The sequence below is a fragment of the Electrona antarctica genome, assembly GCF_951216825.1.
Source record: "Electrona antarctica genome assembly, contig: scaffold_64, whole genome shotgun sequence".
NCBI classification, from domain to species: domain Eukaryota; kingdom Metazoa; phylum Chordata; class Actinopteri; order Myctophiformes; family Myctophidae; genus Electrona; species Electrona antarctica.
In genome coordinates this window covers 244,025-253,520 of record NW_027638477.1, presented here as the reverse complement: position 1 = coordinate 253,520, position 9,496 = coordinate 244,025, and the positions used below count along the sequence as shown (strand labels likewise).

The following is a 9,496-nucleotide window of genomic DNA, read 5'->3' as shown; positions in this document are numbered from 1 at the left end:
AGGGTCCATTTGGTTCCATTTGTACACTCTCAGAGTCACAGACCCATAAGGGTCCATTTGGTTCCATTTGTACACTCTCAGAGTCACAGACCCATAAGGGTCCATTTGGTTCCATTTGTACACTCTCAGAGTCACAGACCCATAAGGGTCCATTTGGTTCCATCTGTACACTCTCAGAGTCACAGACCCATAAGGGTCCATTTGGTTCCATCTGTACACTCTCAGAGTCACAGACCCATAAGGGTCCATTTGGTTCCATCTGTACACTCTCAGAGTCACAGACCCATAAGGGTCCATTTGGTTCCATCTGTACACTCTCAGAGTCACAGACCCATAAGGGTCCATTTGGTTCCATCTGTACACTCTCAGATTTTGTAAAAGTATAAAATGTTGTGCTTTCCACATAATATTTGTAATAAACTTTCAAAATACAATATTTGTAAAGCAATAAACTTGTACATCAATGAAAGACATGAAAGTTCACCAAACACAATGGAAACGAGGACGCCGTACGCATGTACCGTCCAACAGACACTAAGTACACACATTATGTATTCATTAAAAATAAAAACTACATTCTTAAAACTATATTTTTACCACAGCTGGAGTGAAATACGAACCCCACGAACACTTAAAAACACTTGTTCCTTTTTCCCTTCCATACACACGCACGCACGCACGCACGCACGCACACACGCACGCACGCACGCACGCTCAATTACATCACAAGAGCAGATAGGGTGTACCAGTAGATCACATGACATGACCCGAAAATATAATAAAAAATAAAAAATATATATTTATAAATAAAAATCACAAAACTCCTTTTTTGCCATCTGCCACTCGGATGAAGGTGTCGTCATTGATTGATTGATTGATTGATTGATTGATTGACATCAAGAAGGGCCTATCAGCTCCCTTCACCACTTATATAGTAGGCCAAACCCCCACAATGCAATGCTTTGTTTTCTAGAGTGTTGTGACCGTAGATAAACTGTATATAAAAAAAACTAGATGGATTTTGAAGGACGCTTGTCCCGTCCTTACCGGTGACTGATTTAGGCAATATTACACGAGAGGGTGTGGTTTAACGTGATTATTGCCACGACAGTGATGCGGTCAGGAACGAGACGTAGTCGAGTTCCGCAAGCATCACTGAAGTTTTCGTCAGTGGAAAAAATGTAGTCGACGAACATCTTTCGTCTTAGTTTTAGTCGACGAAATCAACACTGCTCCTCACAGCATGGTGGAGGGAATGGAACCGTCAACCTCCTCACAGTATGGTGGAGGGAATGGAACCCACAACCTCCTCACAGCATGGTGGTGGAGGCCGAGGGTGGAGGGAATGGAACCCACAACCTCCTCACAGCATGGTGGTGGAGGCCGAGGGTGGAGGGAATGGAACCCACAACCTCCTCACAGCATGGTGGTGGAGGCCGAGGGTAGAGGGAATGGAACCCACAACCTCCTCACAGCATGGTGGTGGAGGCCGAGGGTGGAGGGAATGGAACCCACAACCTCCTCACAGCATGGTGGAGGCCGAGGGTGGAGGGAATGGAACCCACAACCTCCTCACAGCATGGTGGAGGCCGAGGGTGGAGGGAATGGAACCGTCAACCTCCTCACAACATGGTGGAGGCCGAGGGTGGAGGGAATGGAACCCACAACCTCCTCACAGCATGGTGGAGGCCGAGCGCTGCTTGCGCGTGGACGACGACAACGTCGATGGCGTCATCGCCTTCTTGTCCGCCAGGCTGAGCCGGCTCCCCGCCAGGGCGGGTGGCTCGACCGCGTACTGCGACCGGGGCGGGGCTATGCTGGTGACCTCGTGGCGGTCGGCGAACAGGAGCCTCTCGTTGGCGGCGCGGACCCTCAGCGCCTTCTGGACGCGCTTGCCCACCAGGTAGACCATCTCGCACACACACATCAACACACACACCGCGCTGGACACCACCATGAAGATGGTGAAGATCTTCTTCTCTGTCGGACGGCTGATGAAGCAGTCCACCGTGTTGGGGCAGGGCTCTAACGAGCACTTAGACAGCCTTAACGAGATGGAATATGTTAATTAACTGTAAGGGGCAGGGCTCTAACGAGCACTTAGACAGCCTTAATGAGATGGAATATGTTAATTAGTTAATTAACTGTAAGGGGCAGGTTTCTAACGAGCACTTAGACAGCCTTAACGAGATGGAATATGTTAATTAACTGTAAGGGGCAGGGCTCTAACGAGCACTTAGACAGCCTTAATGAGATGGAATATGTTAATTAGTTAATTAACTGTAAGGGGCAGGGCTCTAACGAGCACTTAGACAGCCTTAACGAGATGGAATATGTTAATTAGTTAATTAACTGTAAGGGGCAGGGCTCTAACGAGCACTTAGACAGCCTTAACGAGATGGAATATGTTAATTAGTTAATTAACTGTAAGGGGCAGGGCTCTAACGAGCACTTAGACAGCCTTAACGAGATGGAATATGTTAATTAGTTAATTAACTGTAAGGGGCAGGGCTCTAACGGGCACTTAGACAGCCTTAACGAGATAGAATATGTTAATTAGTTAATTAACTGTAAGGGGCAGGGCTCTAACGGGCACTTAGACAGCCTTAACGAGATGGAATATGTTAATTAGTGAATTAACTGTAAGGGGCAGGGCTCTAACGAGCACTTAGACATCCTTAACGAGATGGAATATGTTAATTAGTTAATTAACTGTAAGGGGCAGGGCTCTAACGGGCACTTAGACAGCCTTAACGAGATGGAATATGTTAATTAGTTAATTAACTGTAAGGGGCAGGGCTCTAACGGGCACTTAGACAGCCTTAACGAGATGGAATATGTTAATTCGTTAATTAACTGTAAGGGGCAGGGCTCTAACGAGCACTTAGACAGCCTTAACGAGATGGAACACGTTAATTAGTTAACGTATTTCTTAACGTATTTGTAACCATTAAGTCAGGCCCAGCGATTTGTTTCAAGGTGGCTCCGCCACATCTACATCTAGCTGAAGTAGCTAAATGTAGCCAAAACACTCCCGAGGCGATCGACAACAACGGGAGGTATGATTAATTGTAACGACTAGCGACGGGACCGCGGTGGGCCGTCTAACACATGATCTTTGCTTAGAATTGGACGGAATGATTTAGATCAAGAGTTATTCACGTTTTAAGATATTCGGTCTCACCGGCTAAAATGGGGGGGAACATTTTGGATGACGTCCCAACCGGAAAATAAGTGTTTCCCAACAGACGTGTTTCCCAACAGACGCTCCCAGCCTGTGGAGCGAGGCTCCCAGCCTGTGGAGCGAGGCTCCCAGCCTGTGGAGCGACGCTCCCAGCCTGTGGAGCGAGGCTCCCAGCCTGTGGAGCGACGCTCCCAGCCTGTGGAGCGAGGCTCCCAGCCTGTGGAGCGACGCTCCCAGCCTGTGGAGCGAGGCTCCCAGCCTGTGGAGCGACGCTCCCAGCCTGTGGAGCGACGCTCCCAGCCTGTGGAGCGAGGCTCCCAGCCTGTGGAGCGAGGCTCCCAGCCTGTGGAGCGGTGCTCCCAGCCTGTGGAGCGAGGCTCCCAGCCTGTGGAGCGGTGCTCCCAGCCTGTGGAGCGACGCTCCCAGCCTGTGGAGCGAGGCTCCCAGCCTGTGGAGCGGTGCTCCCAGCCTGTGGAGCGGTGCTCCCAGCCTGTGGAGCGAGGCTCCCAGCCTGTGGAGCGACGCTCCCAGCCTGTGGAGCGGTGCTCCCAGCCTGTGGAGCGGTGCTCCCAGCCTGTGGAGCGGTGCTCCCAGCCTGTGGAGCGAGGCTCCCAGCCGGTGGAGCGGTGCTCCCAGCCTGTGGAGCGAGGCTCCCAGCCTGTGGAGCGGTGCTCCCAGCCTGTGGAGCGAGGCTCCCAGCCTGTGGAGTGATTTGCCACGACAAGAGTTGTCTCTGTCCGCGGCGTAAACGTCTTTAAATAAATACTTTTTGAAAAGTCTATGAGGAATTTATTTTTCCGGGTCTCTCGAGGGGGCGGGGCTGCGACGCTCTATAGTGATTATAACGACATGGGCATGTGGTATCCAAGGTAGATCTTATAGAGGATATTAATTAATTAAGTTAATTAAGTTAATTACGTTAATTATAATGACCTGGGCATGTCGTATCCGTGGTAGATCCTGTACAGGATGTAGAGAAACGCAGCATCGAAGCCGGCCTTGAAGATCAGACTGAGGAGGTACGTCCACCACAGCCCGCCTCGCTTCTTCCCCGGGTTGGCGTACAGGTGGTGACCTTCAGGGAGGGGTCAAAGGTCAAAGGTTAAAAGGACCACGTCACCACTTTTCAACCATTATTCATATAATTGGTCCTCACTAATGTTCATGATAAAATAACACCATTTATTTCTACTCGGTCTGTGTCTCATAGGAGGGCTGTACAGAAACCAGTCCACCAGTGACATCATCGTTAGGCAGAACTGCCCACAGCCCTCCTATGAGACACAGACTGGTTTCTGAACTGCCCACAGCCCTCCTATGAGACACAGCCTGGTTTCTGAACTGCTCACAGCCCTCCTATGAGACACAGACTGGTTTCTGAACTGCCCACAGCCCTCCTACACAGACTGGTTTCTGAACTGCCCACAGGCCCTCCTATGAGACACAGACTGGTTTCTGAACTGCTCACAGCCCTCCTATGAGACAGACTGGTTTCTGAACTGCCCACAGGCCCTCCTATGAGACACAGACTGGTTTCTGAACTGCCCACAGCCCTCCTATGAGACACAGACTGGTTTCTGAACTGCCCACAGCCCTCCACAGACTGGTTTCTGAACTGCCCACAGCCCTCCTATGAGACACAGACTGGTTTCTGAACTGCCCACAGCCCTCCACAGACTGGTTTCTGAACTGCCCACAGCCCTCCTATGAGACACAGTAGCGTCGGTATCATGCTAACCTTCGTGCTGCGCGGTGTAGCGGCTGTCCTTCTGCTCGCGGAACTTGACGTGAGCGACCACCATGAGCGACGGACATGTGACGAAGATCAGCTGCAACGCCCACAGGCGGATGTGGGAGATCGGGAAGATGCTGTCGTAGCACACGGTCGTACAGCCAGGCTGGAAATATAGAGAAATATATGGAGAAATATATAGTGAGAAATATATAGAGAAATATATAGAAATATAGAGAGAAATAGAGAAATATAGAGAAATATATAGAAATATATAGAGAAATATATAGAAATATATATAGAGAAATATATAGAAATATATAGAGAAATAGAGAAATATATAGAAATATATAGAAATATATAGAGAAATATATAGAGAAATATATAGAAATATATAGAAATATATAGAGAAATATATATACAAATATATAAATATTTTATTATTAATATATGTTAATAAGACACTGTCATAACAGAAGAAAACAGGGCAAGGTACAACACTTTCTTAGAGTTCTTCTTTCTAATTTTTTGTTCGGCCAAAAACATTGTGTTTGTTGTCATGAGTTGTGTTTGTTCGAGGCTTACAGATCTTTAAATTAATACTTTCTGAAACGTCTATGGGGGAAAAATGAATGGGAGATTCTCTTCTGTGCCGCTGGTCGTTCTGAAAGGGGGCGGGACTGTGACACTCTATAGAGCGGAGCGGTCCTTGGTGTTAATGGTAATTAGCTCACCTGTCTGGTGTTAATGAAGGTTATGTTAATTAGCTCACCTGTCTGGTGTTAACCCATTTTGGGCGGGAACCCCTTTTGGTGTTAGCATTATGTTATGCTTTAGCTGTTGAAAAATAGCAGATCTACAAGCTCGTAGCGCGCCACCGAGTGGCGCGCTACGAGCTTGTAGGTCTGCTATTTTTGAAAAATCGAAGAACTACTGACATAGAAACATAGGCTTTTTCAGAAAACTGTCAGGATGTAGAAGACATTTATAGAATCTGATCTTAGCTCACCTGTCTGGTGTTGCAGACGAAGTCCTTGCTCTCGTCTCCCCAGACGCGTTGCGCCGCCACCACGAACACCATGACTCTGAACACGAACACCATGGAGAGCCACACCCTGCCGAACACCGTGGAGTACTTGTTCACCCCACTGAGGAGGCTCTCCAACGCAGACCAGTTCATCTCTGAGCCTGCCGCTGGCGCCGCCCTGCTGGCCTGGAGGATATACTACCACCACCCTGAGAGAAAGAGAGACAGAGAGAGTGAGGGAGAGGGAGAGACACACACATGCTGTATTGATGTTGGTACCATTATGAGAGATAACATGATGTTGGTACCATTAGGAGAGATAACATGGTGTTGGTACCATTAGGAGAGATAACATGATGTTGGTACCATTAGGAGAGATAACATGATGTTGGTACCATTAGGAGAGATAACATGATGTTGGTACCATTAGGAGAGATAACATGATGTTGGTACCATTAGGAGAGATAACATGGTGTTGGTACCATTAGGAGAGATAACATGATGTTGGTACCATTAGGAGAGATAACATGATGTTGGTACCATTAGGAGAGATAACATGGTGTTGGTACCATTAGGAGAGATAACATGATGTTGGTACCATTAGGAGAGATAACATGATGTTGGTACCATTAGGAGAGATAACATGATGTTGGTACCATTAGGAGAGATAACATGATGTTGGTACCATTAGGAGAGATAACATGGTGTTGGTACCATTAGGAGAGATAACATGATGTTGGTACCATTAGGAGAGATAACATGATGTTGGTACCATTAGGAGAGATAACATGATGTTGGTACCATTAGGAGAGATAACATGATGTTGGTACCATTAGGAGAGATAACATGATGTTGGTACCATGAGATAACATGGTGTTGGTACCATTAGGAGAGATAACATGATGTTGGTACCATTAGGAGAGATAACATGATGTTGGTACCATTAGGAGAGATAACATGATGTTGGTACCATTAGGAGAGATCAAAATAACAATTCTTCTACATTCTCTAATTGTGTAACTTCTGGTAAATTAATTAATGCAGATGTTTAACAAAAATGTGACTCAAGAGTTGAAGATCTATAAGGGTCCATTTGGTTACTAACTCTCCATCATTTAGCTGGGGGACCGCACCTGGAGCCCCCTCAAGGACCACTGGTGGTCCCCGGACCACCTGGAGCCCCCTCAAGGACCACTGGTGGTCCCCGGACCACCTGGAGCCCCCTCAAGGACCACTGGGGGTCCCCGGACCACCTGGAGCCCCCTCAAGGACCACTGGGGGTCCCCGGACCACCTGGAGCCCCCTCCCCTCAAGGACCACTGGTGGTCCCCGGACCACCTGGAGCCCCCTCAAGGACCACTGGGGGTCCCCGGACCACCTGGAGCCCCCTCAAGGACCACTGGGGGTCCCCGGACCACCTGGAGCCCCCTCAAGGACCACTGGGGGTCCCCGGACCACCTGGAGCCCCCTCAAGGACCACTGGTGGTCCCCGGACCACCTGGAGCCCCCTCCCCTCAAGGACCACTGGTGGTCCCCGGACCACCTGGAGCCCCCTCAAGGACCACTGGGGGTCCCCGGACCACCTGGAGCCCCCTCAAGGACCACTGGGGGTCCCCGGACCACCTGGAGCCCCCTCAAGGACCACTGGGGGTCCCCGGACCACCTGGAGCCCCCTCAAGGACCACTGGTGGTCCCCGGACCACCTGGAGCCCCCTCAAGGACCACTGGGGGTCCCCGGACCACCTGGAGCCCCCTCAAGGACCACTGGTGGTGCCCGGACCACCTGGAGCCCCCTCAAGGACCACTGGGGGTCCCCGGACCACCTGGAGCCCCCTCAAGGACCACTGGTGGTCCCCGGACCACCTGGAGCCCCCTCAAGGACCACTGGGGGTCCCCGGACCACCTGGAGCCCCCTCAAGGACCACTGGGGGTCCCCGGACCACCTGGAGCCCCCTCAAGGACCACTGGGGGTCCCCGGACCACTGGTTGAGAAACCACTGTAGGACTACTATAATCTCCATTAAAAATCACACCTGTGTGACGTGAGGGGCGCCCTCGGCCACACACACACACACACACACACACACACACACACACACACACACACACACACACACACACACACACACACACACACACACACACACACACACACACACACACACACACACACACACACACACACACACACACACACACACACACAGGAGGGGCTAGCACCGCTCAAAAACTGTGCAATACAGTCATTATTACCGCATCTTCACAGAGTTTAGCCACAGACTGGCTAATCGGTCTGGTTTATTAACCAGGCTAACAGACTGGTGCTGGACTCTGATGACTCACAGACTGGTGCTGGACTCTGATGACTCACAGACTGGTGCTGGACTCTGATGACTCACAGACTGGTGCCTGGACTCTGATGACTCACAGACTGGTGCTGGACTCTGAGGACTCAGACTGGTGCTGGACTCTGATGACTCACAGACTGGTGCTGGACTCTGATGACTCACAGACTGGTGCCTGGACTCTGATGACTCACAGACTGGTGCTGGACTCTGATGACTCACAGACTGGTGCTGGACTCTGATGACTCACAGACTGGTGCCTGGACTCTGATGACTCACAGACTGGTGCCTGGACTCTGATGACTCACAGACTGGTGCTGGACTCTGATGACTCACAGACTGGTGCTGGACTCTGATGACTCACAGACTGGTGCTGGACTCTGATGACTCACAGACTGGTGCCTGGACTCTGAGGACTCAGACTGGTGCTGGACTCTGATGACTCACAGACTGGTGCTGGACTCTGAGGACTCAGACTGGTGCCTGGACTCTGATGACTCACAGACTGGTGCTGGACTCTGATGACTCACAGACTGGTGCCTGGACTCTGATGACTCACAGACTGGTGCCTGGACTCTGATGACTCACAGACTGGTGCTGGACTCTGATGACTCACAGACTGGTGCCTGGACTCTGAGGACTCAGACTGGTGCCTGGACTCTGATGACTCACAGACTGGTGCTGGACTCTGAGGACTCACAGACTGGTGCTGGACTCTGATGACTCACAGACTGGTGCCTGGACTCTGATGACTCACAGACTGGTGCCTGGACTCTGATGACTCACAGACTGGTGCCTGGACTCTGATGACTCACAGACTGGTGCCTGGACTCTGATGACTCACAGACTGGTGCCTGGACTCTGATGACTCAGACTGGTGCTGGACTCTGATGACTCACAGACTGGTGCTGGACTCTGATGACTCACAGACTGGTGCTGGACTCTGATGACTCACAGACTGGTGCTGGACTCTGATGACTCACAGACTGGTGCTGGACTCTGAGGACTCACAGACTGGTGCTGGACTCTGATGACTCACAGACTGGTGCCTGGACTCTGATGACTCACAGACTGGTGCTGGACTCTGATGACTCACAGACTGGTGCTGGACTCTGATGACTCACAGACTGGTGCTGGACTCTGAGGACTCACAGACTGGTGCTGGACTCTGATGACTCACAGACTGGTGCTGGACTCTGATGACTCAC

The 9,496-nt window shown here is 50.5% G+C and overlaps 1 protein-coding gene across 1 annotated transcript in view; it reads right to left on the bottom strand.

Moving 5' to 3' along the window:
* Positions 1-301: 301 nt before the first annotated feature.
* LOC306918064 (gap junction beta-4 protein-like) overlaps positions 302-9,496 on the bottom strand; it is a 17,158-nt gene continuing 7,963 nt past the window's right edge. Inside the window, exons 2-5 of the mRNA XM_079530954.1 lie at positions 5,926-6,152; positions 4,923-5,082; positions 4,118-4,259; positions 302-2,045 (exon numbers count right to left, since the gene is read on the bottom strand). Coding sequence (XP_079387080.1) covers positions 1,673-2,045; positions 4,118-4,259; positions 4,923-5,082; positions 5,926-6,096 — 846 coding nt within the window. The 5' untranslated portion in view covers positions 6,097-6,152 and the 3' untranslated portion in view covers positions 302-1,672. The remainder of the gene's footprint in view (positions 2,046-4,117; positions 4,260-4,922; positions 5,083-5,925; positions 6,153-9,496) is intronic.